Source organism: Mya arenaria, chromosome 13, assembly GCF_026914265.1.
Source record: "Mya arenaria isolate MELC-2E11 chromosome 13, ASM2691426v1".
NCBI lineage: Eukaryota > Metazoa > Mollusca > Bivalvia > Myida > Myidae > Mya > Mya arenaria.
Window position 1 is genome coordinate 27,515,934 of NC_069134.1, and position 17,270 is coordinate 27,533,203.

Sequence of the window (17,270 nt, forward strand, 5' to 3'; positions counted from 1 at the left end):
GTGTTTTAACATTAAACTTTAGGTATGTTGTTTTCAATGAGGTCAATAGAAATAATGTATTTTGGAAATTCTTTTTTTATTTCATATGATTAATGCACCAGTCAATTGTTACCACGGCCCCTCCAGGTCCGGGGGTATACTGAGGAAATGGGCCATGTTTTAATCTTCCAGGTGGCCCCGCAGTGCCGGGTGAATGCAGTGGTTTTGTCTTCGTGCCAAAACAGCGGAGAATGGGCCTTACCTAGGGTCCCTGGGATGGGGGCAGGGATTTTACTAGCAGTTTGTTCCCGCAGGGCGGGGACTTTACCCAGGCTTGGCTGGACCAAAAGTCAAAGTCCCCTCTATTCCCCGGACCTGGAGGAGCTGTGGTTACAATTGACTTGTGCATAAAGAGATAATAAAATGAGGAAAGTGATTTAAGTGAGTAAATGACCTAAGAAGTTTATGAATTCTGCGCCTGATCATAATTGTTTGGTAAAATTTCATTTTTCTTATAGCGTCGTTTAAAGTCACGCTTTTTGCCATATTTTTTTTTTCAAAATATGAAAACTGCGACCTAGTCTTTCGTCAGCAGTCATATATCACTGGTTTCCAGACATTTGCACAAAAATTGGCTTGTTCCAAGACAAAAAATAAAAAGGTAGTCAAAGCAATCTGTGAGAGTGCAGCTTTAAAGTCTAAAGTTCAATTTTCTGCACAATGATGCACTGGCCAAGACACCAAGGCTATGAGAAGACTTTGAAGCTAAATAATTGATCATGAATGACATTGTTTTTGACATTTATTCATCCTTTTTGGTATATTTAAACAATTGTATAAATTGTGGGAAATCTTATTTGGGAGTAAAAGTGCATCTTTAAGCTTGTAAGCATTGTTCAAGTTGCCGAATCGGAAAATAGACACTTGAAAAGATGTGCATCGCGTCATATAGGACATTTATGGTATAATTATATGGTACAGTAGATCAGGACATCAAACGATTTAACAAGAGCCTAACAATAAATGTACATGTTTATTTTTTATTCTTTTACATTTGGTATAGCAATGTATTTCACTTATGTAAAATATATATTATTATAAGTACAATATAAATCAAGTTTATATAAATCAAATATAAAATTTAACATCAATGAACTTTAGGAATGTAGATGAACCGTAAATCACTGATTATAAGTCACACTTTTTTCTTTAAGATTTCGAAGAAAAAATGCCTCCAAATATATCAATACAATCTACCATTGAAGTTTCATGGTCCCAGGCCATATGGGGTTATTGTATTATCAAATTCTTTTTAAACTTTGTTAGCAATACCTTTATTGTGTGGACAATTAATTCTACAAATGTACCTACCGTCCCATAAAACAATAGGGAACTTCTATTGGTTAAGCGAACTTGCAAGTAAATTCATCCTTCATTCATTTTACAGTGTTAAGACTGACTGACCAACATTTTGTATACATAAATTCCATATCATCTCTGAACGGGGGCATAATACTTATGAAAAAATATACCATAAACATTTGTACCAAGTAAAAAAAGTACTTCTGTATCATTGCAACTTTGAAACAGTTTCATTTAATTTACTGTAAGTGTATAGTTCAACAAAACATGTGTACATGTATACAATTAAAAATACAAATAGACATATAGGTTTAATACAGGTTGCAATTACTATTTTACAATCATCATTTTTTTCATGTTATCAAATATAAATCTTTTCGGAAGAACTTGTTCAACATACATCAAAGAGATGTTTTAAAAACAAAATATATATGATATATATAAGAATAAAAAAGAAAATAAAAAAATAATAAATTGAAACAATATTTCGCTGGCAGCAGGGACCAAACATGTGGAAAAATACCAGATTGTTGTTTTTCAAATTTACATTCGAAAACTGATATTTCATGGCTAAAAGTGTTACTTTTTTTTAGCATTACTAATACTTTAAGAAAAATGAGTCAATCGGCATAAAACATCATTTTATTTTCAAACGTAAATCTATATGAAAACTGCTATCTGATCTTTTGTCAGCAGTTATATAGGCTTTTTATATCACTGGTCTTAAGACATTTACGCAAAAAATTGCTCATTCCAAGACAAAATATAAAAAAGTTGTCAAAAAGGTCAATCTGTGAGAGTGCAACTTTAAAATCTACAATCAGAAACCTTATCCATACAACCGTTGTAGACAGAATGCTCTTGGTGAGTTTCATGTAAAATATAAACACAATTTAAGAAGTGTTAACATTAAAATAAAAGTGGTCAACATTTGAATGTTTATTGTTAAAGTGACATTCTTATTCAATATCAATGCATACACTCCATATAATTTATAATTTGAGTGATAAACCTTTAACTAATTACTAAATAATGCATTTATGGAAAATATTAATTACTGGCAAGAATATTGTAACCGTGTATTTAATAGCTGAAAACGCAAAAATATTTAGTGATTGGTGAATGCTAAAAGACTTACTGTGATACTGTGATCTACTATGATCTCAAATGGTAGAAATACTGTGTTTTATGCACATTTCCTTCAAAATAAAATGGGTATCCTTCATAAGAACCATTGTTTTCGACATTTATTCATCCTTTTTTGTTTTTGGAATAACAAAACAATCGTATTAATTGTGGTAAATCTAATGTTGGAGTAAGAGTGCATCTTTAATGTTTTAAAAACTATTGTGGGTTGTTGGAAGACACATTAAAATGGTTATCATTTTAGTTAATCCTTTTCGCTAGTTGGTAATTAGGGCTTTTCAAGAGGCCTATTTCAACCAATTCTATCTACAGTGACCCTTGGCTCGATATCCCAGGAACCGGCCGAAATCAGGAATGAAGCCAAAATACTTCAAGCCTCACGAATATCGAACCAAGCAGCAGTGCTTACATAGAGTGAAAAATTCGGTCCTTTACATTTAGTTTGAGCCAACAAGGAAATCGAGCTAATCAATGTCAAGTAAATGGGTTTCAACTGTATGCAGTATGTTTTTTATTTCTAAATATAAACAAATTAATTTGTCAATGCCGACTATACTAGGACATTTCTTACTCACAGCAATAAAAAATACAGCAAATTTAATGGTAACATTATAATAAGCATGAGAAGAAATTCACACATAATTGAACATGCATCACAGTCTAACTAATTATTTTCACTAATGAGGAATGATTTGATCTCCATGGGAGATACATCTAGTTTTCTTAATGACACATGACTGGCTTTCTTTTTGGTAAGTCCCAAAGATGTCTCTTGAATGCTGTTATCTTCTACACCAGGAAATAACCCTTCCAGATTTATGTCTTTTTCTAGGCATGGCACAGCGTTAGTTGGCAAACCACACCGGAAACCCCTCCTATGTAACACAAGACCTGTTCCTTTACAATTCCCATTGGAATGATACAAAGTTTTCATACTAGCAATATGGACGTCACAAGGTAAACTATTTTGCATAGGTGAAAAATTTAAATTTACAATATCTGAGTTAATCAGCGAAAATATTCGCTCAAGAGGGTGCATTAATAACTCGTTAGTCACTAAGCTCTGTATTGAAGGGTATGAAAAAGTTGTCTCCCTCAGAGCTAGGTCACTGTGCTCGACTTGAAGAATGAATGAGGTCATGGTCAATTTATTATCGGACACACCCTCCCCTAAACCCCGCCCATCATCGTACAACAGCTGTCGATCAAGCATGACCTCTAGCCATCCTCTTTCAAGGGAGGCCACTCCCATTGGCTGACCCGTATGAAGAGTTATCCTTGTATTAGAGTCTTGAAGGAAAGCCATTGTTGTAGCTGGGTAGTAATTGCGCTCAATATTTTGATAGTTCTTATCAGTTGGGTGACTTTTTCTTTGAACGTATTGGAAACCATTTTGGTCGGTGAAAAATGAGCCTTTCTCGTTTAAAATGCTGGTTGACAGTCTCATAATCGGTTCCTTATCGCGGAAATTCACAGCAAACATATCTAAGGTGTTCTGAATGTGTAACTGTCTTCCTTGTAAACCGGGGTGATGATACAGTTTCACGCGATGGTACATGCAATAGAATGGAACCTGTACCTCAGTAACAAACGGCCCTTCCACCACTCTTACAACTGGTGTAGGTTGAACAATATCGTTGGCCGATCCATATGGATAAAATATGTATGCGCCACTTCCTCTTGATTTGTACTCCTTGAAATCTAATAAAACTTGTGTCTCTTTAGTTCGATTGTTGGTTTTATCGACAATTTTAGTCAAAAGACCATTGAAGGACTTAAATTCTGCACCAATTTGGCTATTTTCTATAAAAATAGGTTCATGGACATTCCCTCTTCGTCTCGGAATTTCTTGCTCAAATTTCAACTCCGGGCCGACAATAAATTCATCAGAGTTGTATACTTTTATCTTGGACCAAAAACCGGAAGGTGATTTGTTGGTTTTCTGAATAATATATGTCTCAATACTAAATGCTGGGATTTCTACAAGAAAGACAATTTCGAATACCTTTCTATCCACTTCTGTCGGCGAGGTATACACTGGATTTATCTGAAACGCCTTAACCTTTCTTTGGGAGTCTTTAATTTCAAGATCAATGCTGTCAACTATAAATTCAACAAATTCTGATCGGATATGACCAGTGGGGTTAAACAGGGCTATCCTTGATCCTGACTTGGTGACATTTATTGTATTATGCATGGCGAAATGTTTTCCATCCAATCTCGTTAATTCTTGTTCAAAGACTGGGGGATCGCTTGGAAGCTTCCCTTGAGTCAATAAAAATTGTGCAGCATAATTTATAACCATGCCAGCATTGTTATAAGCATCAAGCAGTCTGTTTTCGTAATCTTCCATCACAAAGTCTTTGGACGTTCCCGTTACGGCATCATGATGTAGAAATAAGCCTAAATTATTCCTAGCTTCACTTAACAACTTGGGTACTCTATTTCCTCCTACGAGTTCGCTTTGCCATTTTTTACTGTACGCTCTGGCAACTGCATGCATTATCTCAGCAGAGTGTAGCTTTGACTCAGTTTCTCTGTAAAACCTTTTATCGAAGGGCCTTGTTGAAAAATATCCAGTCCAATAAGCTGAATCATGATCGGAGTATGGAAAAAAATCCCCACTTATGGACTGAAACTGAATACCCTTATCCTTTTCACTTTTCCTCACATTTTTGAAGAAGTCATTCAATGTACCAAACTTAACGTTAATCTTCCATTCGCGTTGATTATTCATATAATCCATCAGTTTCTTATAATTCTCATACTGTTGATCCCACTCTTCTGGTAGATTAAATCTAAAATCATCACCTAAGGCAACTAATATAGTTTTATGCTTAAAGATGCTCCCTTTCAATCTATACTGCTCATATAATCTTTGAGCTCGCTTGGCAATATTTTCGGGAGTAATAGGCTTAACGAATACATTCATAGGATCGCCAGGTTCCTGCTTGAAGTCATACTGTGAACAAATGTACTTGTCTGGGCCACATGTCTGATGTAGAGTATAAATCATGTAGGGCATTACGTGGCAGAAGATATCCCCATCATTGGAACCATCCCACACTTGTTTCCAATTAAACTCCAAATTTCCATCATGTATAAGCTGTCCCTTGACAGCCTGATGTATACGACCGATCACCATATTTTTCATCCCTGCTAGCTTCCAAATATACGGCATGGTTCCGGAGTGGCCAAAAGGGTCAACTGACCAACTGTTGTTTGGAATGACCCCTAGATTGTCCAGAAGCCACTGATGTCCTTCGGTCAGTTGGTCGATGACCGATGTGTAACTGGTGCTGGCTTCATCTGGCATCACCCATCCTCCCAATACAAACTCAAGCCGACCTGAAGTACAAAAAGTAAAATGGCAATCAACTAAATCAATAATGCTTAATTTACAATACAATCAAAATTACAACAAAAAAATTAAAAGTATGGGCATACACACACTGAACTTATTATAAGTCATTATATTATTACTAAGTGAGTTCAATTGGTGGTCACCAAGCTCAAACAAGTGTATTTTCTTTGGGCCTAATTGGTGAACTGACCAACTGTTGTTTGGCGTGACCCCTAGATTGTCAAGAAGCCACTGATGTCCCTAGTTAAGTTGGTCTATGGCCGATGTGTAACTTGTGCTGGCTTCATCTGGCATCACCCAGCCTTGTGGTTTGCCCCACAACACAAAACCACACACTCAAGCAAAATTTTGCCAACAAGAGGGACTAGGCTAAGTTTACATAACTATAAGAGTTTAAAACAATCATACGATATTGAATCATATCCTTTTCTATTTGTATAATCCATAACAAAAGAGCCACTGAACAAACAACGCTAATCTCCATCTATAATTAGTTTAAACTTAAATATTTTACAACAATTGTGAAACAAATTATTACATCATTATATTAATCAGTCTCGTAGGCACATATATGTTACGTGAGAGTGTGGTCTTGTGATGTGGGGGGAAACCGAAGTACCCGGAGGAAACCCACTCGTCCAGATTGGTGACAGTCAAACAAGAGGAATAACTCAAAGATCATTAAAGCCAAAGTTATGGACCTTACTTAAAACATTCATATTGTCTAGAGCTGGCAACATGTTTACCAAGTTTCAAATAAAATTCTTGAACGATTTTCAAGTTATGATCTCAGTATTTTTGCTCAACGACACCGATGACGACACTAATGACGACATCAATGACGACACTGATGACCACACCAATGACGAAACCAATGACGACACTAATGACAACATCAATGACGTCACCTATAACAAAACCAAAGACGACACTGATTAAGTCACCGATGACGACATTATTGATGACACCGATGACGACACCAATGACGACATCAATGATGACACCGATGAGGACAAGAATGACAACATCGATGATGACACCAATGATGACACCAATGCTATGACAATACCAAAATTGACTTTCTTCCAAAAATAGACAAGTTTAAAGTGACACTCTTATTCCTAATCAATACATACACATGTATTACAAACATAAATTTTGAATGATAAACCTTTAACTACTTACTAAAGAAAGCATTTACCGAAAATATTAATAACTGATATCAAGATTATAACAGTGTATTTAATAGCTGAATATGCAAAAATATTAAATAATTGGTGAGTGCTAAAAGATTAAGTGTGATCTACTATCGTCTCAAAACGTAGAAATACTGTGTTTTCTGCACCTTTCTTTAAAATTAAACTTGTAATAGTTCATAAGAATCATTGTTTTTGATATTTATTCATCCTTTTTGGTATATTTTGTTTCGGTTTATAACATTTGGCCTTTTTATACAAATCACACAAGCAAAGAGATTAAAAATACCTGTGACCATTTTTGCTTAATTCTCAATTCTGTAAAATCTGAATCTGTTATGTACAAGTACCAACCTTGTTTTGTCATGTTTCTTTGACATATTCCATATCATATTGGATTTATTTGTATAAAAATGTTTTAAGTGTAATCGTAATGATAAGGGCTATTCCATTTAAACATATAACCCCCGGGGGGAAGGCACTTTTAGATTATGCCATCCCCCCACAGAAGCAAATTTATCCATATGGAGTCAAAATTAGTGAAGAAAGACACCCACCCATATACTATTTAAATAATTGCCTTCCCCCCGTGGGGTTATATGTTTTACTGGAATAGCCCTAAGATAAAAACTAGTTTAACTCCCTATTCATCAAAGGTTTGACAATGCAATCTATGCATAGCATCACTGCTCTTGTGTACGAGAATGGTTAAACTAAAACACACAGAAATTTTAGAAGAACTAAACTCTGACCTTCCTTGACAAGATCCTTCACCTGCAGCCTGATAAGGTCTGTTTTCTCGTCCCACCATCGGCTGAAGAACACAATCTCTGCCCAGATAAATGTCAGGTCATTGTATATGTGCAGCTTGCGTACCATACTGTCAAGGATGCTTCGAACTTTCCTGTAGAGATAGGGAGGATTTCAGTGAATTAATATTAGATTAATTAAGTGGTTGTCTGGTTTGCACAGTAATTGGCTTCTACAATATTCCTTTCATAGCCCAGCTTTTATTTTACAAGAACAGGATTTGTGCTAATCTTGACCATTTCATTTTAATTTATCTCTGTCAATAATACAGCAGGTTACCCCTTCAAGACTGTCACATCCATTAAACATTGTTGGGTCTTTATCGACAATTGTTTTTACCCAATCACATATCTTGTAACTGTAAGAGATACTAACTTGTTGTAGTAACCATCGACTGTTTCAATCCATCCAGGATCCACGTGGGAGTGAGGCATGATTATCACCTTGAGCGGCTCCAGGCCTGAGGGAAAAACAGCAACATTGAACAAACAATAATCATATGAGCTGCATCGCGCGATTTTGGGCCTTCAGACATTAATTTGCTTTAATTATTTTATTGGGTATTTGAATTAAATGACATTTCAGGAAGCAATACTAAAAATTTCATGATGATATCACTTATATTGTGTTAGATACATGTTTATATGTGAAACCATGTATTGCGCATTGTGAATGCTAAATTTGACGTCACACATATATCTGACGTTATTATGAAGTACATTATTGAAATTACTTGCACAATAAATGTATCAAATATTAAAATTGTATTTTTAATCCATTGAGTCATTTTAAAAACAGACAATGAATGCAGTCAAATTATGTTGGGACGAAATCCATGGTTGCTATGGAAACATGAGTAAATAATGGTCACAAATCGCCGAGAAAATAATTTGCCAATGACAATCCTTTAAAAAAAGAAGTTTGAAAGAAATGAATATACATAGAAAAATTCACTATTTTTGGCATTTCTCATTAAAGTAATGATTATTTCATTAATTATGTCGGAAAGCCCCAAATCGTGCGATGCGGCTTATATGACTTCATGTATTATTTTAACAACAGCATCGCTGAGCAAACAGCAACTCTCCTCTGTTTATGATTATCACTGTGAGGAGCTCTAAAACAACAGCAGTGAACAAACAAAAATCATATGACGGTATGTCCCCTTTCAACATGATCCATACTCCAGAGCGAACACCAACTATCATGTGCTGTTTTATTCAGTCAAACAAGGGGAATTACTCAATAAACATTACAGCCAGAGTTATGCTATGCTATACTGTATACATGTGCACATTTTCTCTAGCAACATGTTCACCAAGTTTCATACCAATTTCATGAATGGTTATTGGACTATGGCCAAGATCGTAGATTTTGTACTATGCCAATGATGATAATAAGGCTATCACATTAGCAAATATGCAATGTCCACTCTTTATGGCTTTATGTAAGAACATTATTGTCAATACTGGGGAATGGCATTTAAGTATTTTCTTCAGTATAAAGCTTAAAAGGTTTTTAAACTACATATTAAAACACACAAACAATAAACAGACTGACCATAAGAATAGTAGGGTCAGTATCTATTTTATAGGCAGGGTCAGGTAACCGAAACCTGTGTTTTTTTTAGGCCTTAGGCCTAAAAAAAAAAATTGTTTGGTTAGGGTTACATCCTTAAAAAAAATAGGTAGGGTAGGTAGGCCTTTTAATTTTTTTTATTTATTTTTTTATTAGGTTTTATATAAGAAAATAATTTTCATCATTGGAGAATGGTGTTAAAGCTATCTTCTGTATAAGCATTTAAGGTTTAAACTTAATATTAAAAAGCAATTTTAAAAAAACGTTGTTTTTTTTTGTTTTTTTTTCATTTTTCATTTTTTTTTTCAAACTGACTATAAAAACGGTAGGGTCGGCGCCTATTCCGTAGGTAGGGTCGGGTAACCCGAACCAAATGTTTGTTTTTTTAGGCCTTATCAATGCAGAAGTAAAAACAATTATCATTAGTACCATAAGTTAAACACAGGGATGATAATTTCAATCAAAAACATTTAGTTTGAGTATGTGGGAGTCAGGCCCCAAGAAGAGTTAAGCAGCTTAAAGACCCATGTTGAAATTGCTTTGAGAGCCCTTAATAAATTAAGCTCTTTCTTACTTTTGAAAGCAGCTACCCAGCAAAAAAATAAACATAACAAATACAAAAAAAATATGATATTCTGGGATCCTGATTTTTAATTTTATCATCTCTGTGAATTAGAAAAACCAACCTGCGCCATAAGCCACCTTGTCCACAGGCGGATGTGGTAGAACGTAATCTCCACCAGAACTCTTGTAGTTGGTTTTCTGAGAGATCTCCAGTGTTGATATAACACCTTTAGGGGTGCTAAAATCGGCCCGGCATTCACCGCTATTAATTTGGCTCCTATAGAAGTGGAATTGAAGAGGATTCTGCTCCATAAATTTCCTAAGCTTTTCTTGATGTGAGCTGTAAAAAATAGATGCAAATTAAAATGTTTAGAAATGATTGATTCCCAAGGACTTTGATAATACAATGCCAAATAAGATTCATAATGAATGGTAAATATATAAAAAATAAATTGATTTTTATACAATTTTACAATACCGGGTATATTTAAAAAAAAATTAAAATATGTGACACATTTTCATATATACATTTCAGGGATTTTTCAGATGGACCGTCTCAAATAGTAAAGCAACCGACCAGCTACCTCTTATTCTATTTAAAATTCACTTATTTTTTCCAAATATGAACCTTGCCATTTGAACAATCCATTATTTACAGCAGCCCGTATTTATTGAGAATACTGATTCTGTGTTGATGCCAGTGACCTTACCTGAAAGTATTGGGCAGGAGGCCTAGAAAGGTCATCAGAATGTAAATAAAGGCCACTGCGCAAAGCCCACAAAACACTGCGACACGGTGGCGAAACTTCATCCTCAGTCTCATTTGGAGTGTACACTTATTCAACCTGTCAAAAGAAATCAGTGATAATTAAGGAACCATTACAGATACTGTACAATATTGGCCAAATGTTGGGAGATTTTTGGTCTTCAGATAAATTTGTTTCATTTCAAATCAATTAAATTGAAGTCTTTAGTAATGATCGATTCATATTTTTTGTGCATTTTTTGGAAAAGTTAAGATTGTTACAGGACACATGGTCCTGTAAACATGATGAGACCTCACACAATGTTACACGACCAAATCTTCATTATATGTTTTATGTCAAAATATCATTATAATGTCAAATAGTCAATACCAGTTTTAAAAAAAGCACAAATTTTCTTCTTGCACTAGAATATTCAGCCAGTCATGTATCATGTATTGGTCAACAAAAGCATATAAGGATATATGACAGATATGCCTGTAAAATGATCCCAACAAAATCTGTAGACATTGCCGTTACTCCAACAGGATTTTCCCCCGACAGAAGGACTGATAGTATCCCTTAAAGTTTAGCGGACCGCGGGATATTTGATCAGATTTGACCTATTGTCTTTTGCAATGACTGTGCACATTCAAAAACTCTAAGGCATGGATTTGCAAATTTCCAAAGATGGATTTGAAAAATAGCACCAGAGTGTTAAATTGCATGAAAGCAAAATACATAAATAAAAACACAGGTATTAGAAAACTTTGTCTGAAGATTAAAAATCCATTAGATGTGGCTGTCATGTATATATATAAATAAACAAGATATATATTAATTGTTTGTTATTCACAATATGGGATGTTCCTAGTTTAAATATATCTTTATACCTTCAGTCATAAATGTTGGTGTAATTACGAGATGGTGAACCAATGCACTTGATATTTCATTCAGTGCGCATATATATATTCATATTCAAATATCCTGCTTGTCCGGTAAACTGTACATATTCTGCTGTCACCTGAAATGACAAAATGACGAATCTGTCCATGTGAGGTCTGTTAGTCATGAAGCCAAGAGTTTTATCTATGAAAAAGCACATGTAGACTTAGAAACACCCATTGCATGAAATCACTTCAAAGGCATAATGTAAATTTAATTGCTGTATTGGTCTGTTTCCGGGTTCTAAAATTGTACACATGTCCAAAATTAGTCCAAATAATTGTATGTTGAAAGATTTTTTTATGATTTTTGATATGGCAAATCCTTCACGTACAAATTGTTTTGTACCAATAATGGGTAGTCGTTCCGATCGGGATTCCGGGTTAAAGCATATTGCGTCCATAAAATATCATAAAAACTAAAAATTATACTATATAATGTTATTTTATATTAATTCTGTACAGAAAAAATGAATATCCAATGAATAATTATGAGTTTGATGGGGTTTTCTTCATTTCATCCTGTCAAAAAATAACGCAAGGCTGCAGTTCACATTTTTACAACAATCGGAGCACTTCGGTCATGGCCAAGTTGTTACGATTGTATTAACGAGGTCTATCACGAAGCTTGTTGGAGGTGGCCGAGTTTTTACGATTGGGTCGAGTTGTTCTGCTTGGCATAATTGTTGTCTGTGTCAGTCAAGTTTCATTTTATATGAAAGGTAGATCATGTGTTTAATGCTTGTTTTGTGAAAAATAGCTTTGTACTTACATGATGGTAAAATATGAATGTAAACCTTTATTATCCATTTCAAACATAAAACACTAAATACAATTTCAATATTTTTCAAACCCACCCAGTTTTTGCACAAACCCGTTTAGATGTAAGGGATTGAAAGAATCCCGTATAACACATAGATCTATTATTTTAGACTACTGCCAAAATGTACCCTACCCTATAGCTAAAGGTATCATATCTACATTTTTATTTTTTCATATCAATGGTTGACTTGTGATTGAAATGATGAACAATGACTTCGATCAAGCTTCAAATATATTTATCAAAATAAAGTGTTATTTCAAAATTCCGCGTCAGTGAATGTCATTGTGAGTGTGAGATTGACAACACCTAACATGTATAAACTTACTATTGTTCAACTCCTATTTTAGAGATTCATCATTACTGGTTTTTTTAATTTATGTTATATTAAGCATGTTATGATTGTATGATTTGTCCAGGTACATTCATTCATTTACGTTAAATGGAAAGTTTGAATATAAGGGAGGCAATTCTGCCTTACGCATAACTCGATAGTTTCTCAGGTTACGATGTACCATATTTTTACCGGAGGTTAAATTAACAAAATTTATTTGGGCGTGAATTTAAATCAAAAATGTGTATTTGTGTGAATTGAGTTTCAGCAGACATTAAAAATGAACTTGAAGTTTAGGGAATAAAATAAATGAATGTAAGATAAGTGATGTTACGACTAAAATCCGTTTTTAAAACGGCCTTCATGGGAAGATCCAAGAATTAACGTTAGGGGAGGCGTATCTGACAAGCTTCCCTCCCTCCGACATCAAATGTTTGCATTCGGGTTTGGGTTACTCCTCGAATAAAATTTTAACAATTTCTAGTCCAAAATGGTGCATTTTGAGCGTTTTTTTTATTATCTTTGCTTCTCCGTTATTGACATAACAACCAATTAAACCTGCTATTGGATACGTGTGGGGTGGTGGGCAAACATAATTGTGTAGATTATTTTGCAACATTATTTAAGTTTCTTTAATAAGCTGGTCTCTGATCGGATCCAATCATTGTGTTATAAAGTATAGAAAAAATGTCTTCAACGCCATTTATGTTGAAAAATTATTATATTCAATATCCGTAAAGACACTTTCAAGGATTTAGTTAAGCTTATGTAATATAGATGCGTTTTTATTGAAGTTTATGATCCATAAGATCGAAAACATTCTTCAGAAATTGTTATCAGGGGCGTAGCCAGGCTTCACCAAATGTTACGCACGAAAGGAGGGTGTAGTGGGAGGGGGAACATCCCTGTAGCCGTATGGGGGTTCGGGTGGGGTGGGGGGGGGTCTTCTTTACCCAAGGGAAAAAATGGAACTAACATGTTGAGCACTGTTGTGTATTTAGAAGAATTTATAGATTCGAGGCCGCCGACTTTGTAGTTACCAAATGATTGATTAAGGCTCAGTAAGTTATCTAGCACAGAGAAACAATGTTAACTATAGCTCCTCTTCTCTTTATTCTGACATCAATATTTAGCTTAGCCCTCAACTTTGATGGCCAAAGTTATTTTTTCATTTTTTTTTTCAAATTGATGTTACGTACATGCGTAACTGGTTATTGATTTATCGAAAATGTACGTTTCTTCTTTCATGACATAAACAGTTTGAATGATAGATACATAGGTTCATTCCATTTAAGTTTCGCTACAGGTGGTCGGAAGAAAACGCAGCGATTTGCGCAGTTTGCGTTATGCATACTGCCTTTTTAGGGTATAAAAAGCCGCAGCACAGCCAATATAGATATATGTCCGCCCGGTTAGCTCAATCGGTAGAGCGTTGGACTGTGAATCGTACAACCGGGGTTCGATTCCCGCGCGGACCAGGTCACTTCTGTTGTGATTGGTTATGAAATCCTTTCTACGACCATTCGCACTGTACCTGAAATGTATCCTTGCATATACAGAAGTCGTCAGTTCCTTGCGGAGGTGAAGGCACCTAGTACTGGTTAACCGCCTGATAGTCTGCCCAGGATAGGTGTGCGGTGGATGAACTGTCACTCTGGGACCCTTCAATGTGCTCACGCCGGGACCCGGAGTATAAACTACTAACACCATCCACCAATATAGATGTATAGGGAAAACGCAGCTTTTGTAAAAATACATACTAGGTACTGCTTAAAAAGTAAGTATTATGTGATCGTCTTTACTTAAAACAATATAAAACATATTTGAAGTAAGAACTATACCCAGAAATTTGTATTGCCAGTTACTTTATTTTAATCGTGTAAAAATAACATAGCGATTATTTCTTAAAGCTGCACTCTGCACTTTACCATTTTGCAACTTTTTTTCTTTTTTTGTCTTGGAAAGAACAAAATTTTGCGTAAATATCTGCAAACCAATGATATAAGATTGCTGTCAAATATCAGATCGTAGATTTTCATATTTCCGTTCGAAAAATAATGTTTTATGGCTTAAACCCGGTTAGTAACGGTTTAAGAACAATGCATCAAACATCAATTTTCGAACTTAAATATAAAAATATGCGATCTTATTGTTTTGTCAGCAGTCTTATATAATTGGTTTTCATGGATTTTCGCAAAAATTGGCTCCTTCCAAGACAAAAAATTAAAAAAAAGTTGTCAAAACGTTCAATCTGTGAGAGTGCAGCTTTAATAATCATTTTAGTATTATACCTTATGCAAAATACAAACCATTCCATTCAACTATCAAGTACGTTAGATTTATATCCCAGGATAGAAGGCATTAAAATATTGTTTACCATACACATTAGTTACGATTAAATGCATGCAAAGAAATAACACACACGATAAAATTGGATGGACTGTTAAATTGCTCGAAACCATTTAAAGGCGCACATTATAGGTTCAAATAATGTTTTATCTTTTATTTTAATGCATTATTAAGTTTTACTCATTTGACTTTAATGATCAAAAACAATAAAAAGCATACGAGTTCTGTACGGATAAAATGATATTATTTTTGATAAAAAAACTTTCGATTAATAACTACGTGGCCACATATTTTCCAGCTAAACAAACGCCAAAATAGCACTTAATTTTTTTTAATATGTTCACAAATTATATGCTTCTTTGTTTTTTAATAATAAAGTCAATTAAGATAAAAATAATAATGCAATAGTCTATATCGAGTCCTTTGATAATTTAACACTGAGTTCGCGAAAGTATTTGTTCGTCAAAGGGTTTTAAGGCAAATGTGTTCATCAATGTTGATGTATTAAAAGTAATTGATAAGTTCAGGTTAACTGGCAAATGGTTGAAAACGGTCTTGAGGGCCTTCTATTTACAGTCGAACCCCGTTGGCTCGAACTCGCTTGACACAAATTCCTCGTTGGCTCGAATTGAATGTTAAGGACCGATCTCTTAACATTAAGCGTAAGTTTTCCTGCTTGGCTTGAATTTTGCGAGGCTCGAGGAATTTTCGCTGGTCCCAAGAAGTTCGAGCCATCGGGGTTCGACTATATGTTTAAACTAATCGAACTACCGATACTGTTTTACATGCAGCCAGTATGCTACTTAAGTTTTCAAACTTTTATTCATTCATGGACATTTTCACACCTTTTATCGAAATGACCAAACGCACTATAGTCAAGTATTGTTATGATTGTTATACTAGTACTTTATTTATTTATAGAATTTTTATTTATGATATAACTATACTGACGCCAAAATCGGAAGGCACATTTTTTTTAATAATTCCCCTCAAATATGACAAAATATACCAAATTGATGAATTATTGTTCAAGAAAATAACTCTAAAAATATAATTTTATAACATATAGGTTTTGTGTGTAACACTGTTCGCATTTATACTAATAACATTTCCACGGAAAGAGATATAGAAATCTGCTATTTAAAACCCCGTGTTTTTAATATGAAAAATCAATCTCCCAGGGTTACAAATCCTGGACTAATTTGTACGGGAACTAGCGGTGCTGGTTCTCGAACCCGGCTCTCAGAGCCACCGCTCGTACGTGTGGTCGGGCATGGTACGAGATCTGTCTTCTTTTCTGTCTTTCCCCTTGGCTCTCAGAGCCACAATCGTAACTGCGTATGTGGTCGCGCATGTTACGAACACTTTTATTATCTATTTCCTCACACTCCTTTTATGCCACTTGTAATCTTTTCTCATCATCCCATATACCCTCATCTACTCTCCCGCCGCTCTTCGTCTTACTAGTCTTACCATTCTCTTCGGGAGGAATCTTTGTATTCCTTTATCCTCTCATTTACGACCCCACTCTATTTCTCTCTTTCTCACACCTCCTACAGAAATTTCCACTTTCCTCTCTTTCTCATTACACCCTCACTCCCCTCACCCTTTCCCATGCTGCCCTTTTCCTCTCTACCAACTCTTTCTCCATCTACCCCTCTCCTTTTCCTGTCTCTATCCTCCCTCATTTGTCCTATCTCTACTGCCCTTCTCCCTACCAGCTTTTTCTCCCTCTACCTCCTCCATCCCCTGAAAACTCTTTCTACCACTCTATTTTCATCTGCTTCTCTTTTACCTTCTCCCCATATTTCTTCTCCTGCCCTTCTCCGCCTCTATTAACTCTTTCTCTCCCTTTACCAGCTGTACCTCTCTCTCTCTCTCTTTCTCCCTCCCTGTTTTTCCTCTACCTTTCCCTTTTTCCCCTCTAACATTCTCTGCCCCCCCCCCCCTCTACCCCCTTTTTCTCTCTTTTTCTCCCTCTACCAACTCGTTCCTTTTTCTCCTACGGATCTTTTCACTCTCGACCCACTCTTTCTATCACTCACTACTTTCTTTTTCCCTCTACCCTTTCTCCAACTACC

General features: G+C 35.2%; 1 protein-coding gene across 2 annotated transcripts; it reads right to left on the reverse strand.

Moving 5' to 3' along the window:
- Positions 1-816: 816 nt before the first annotated feature.
- LOC128213583 (alpha-mannosidase 2-like) lies at positions 817-12,941 on the reverse strand. 2 transcript variants are annotated; one of them, XM_052919454.1, is made up of 7 exons: positions 12,835-12,941; positions 11,636-11,766; positions 10,710-10,844; positions 10,122-10,339; positions 8,233-8,317; positions 7,800-7,951; positions 818-5,835 (listed from the first exon to the last, which is right to left on the reverse strand). In XM_052919454.1, the coding sequence occupies exons 3-7, from the start codon at positions 10,820-10,822 to the stop codon at positions 3,152-3,154; spliced, it is 3,252 nt and encodes a 1,083-aa protein (XP_052775414.1). In that variant the 5' UTR covers positions 10,823-10,844; positions 11,636-11,766; positions 12,835-12,941; the 3' UTR covers positions 818-3,151. The 2 variants fall into 2 exon arrangements, with proteins under 2 accessions (XP_052775415.1, XP_052775414.1); XM_052919455.1 differs by lacking the exon at positions 11,636-11,766 and having other exon boundaries at positions 817-5,835; positions 12,835-12,922.
- Between the last annotated feature and the right edge of the window lie 4,329 nt (positions 12,942-17,270).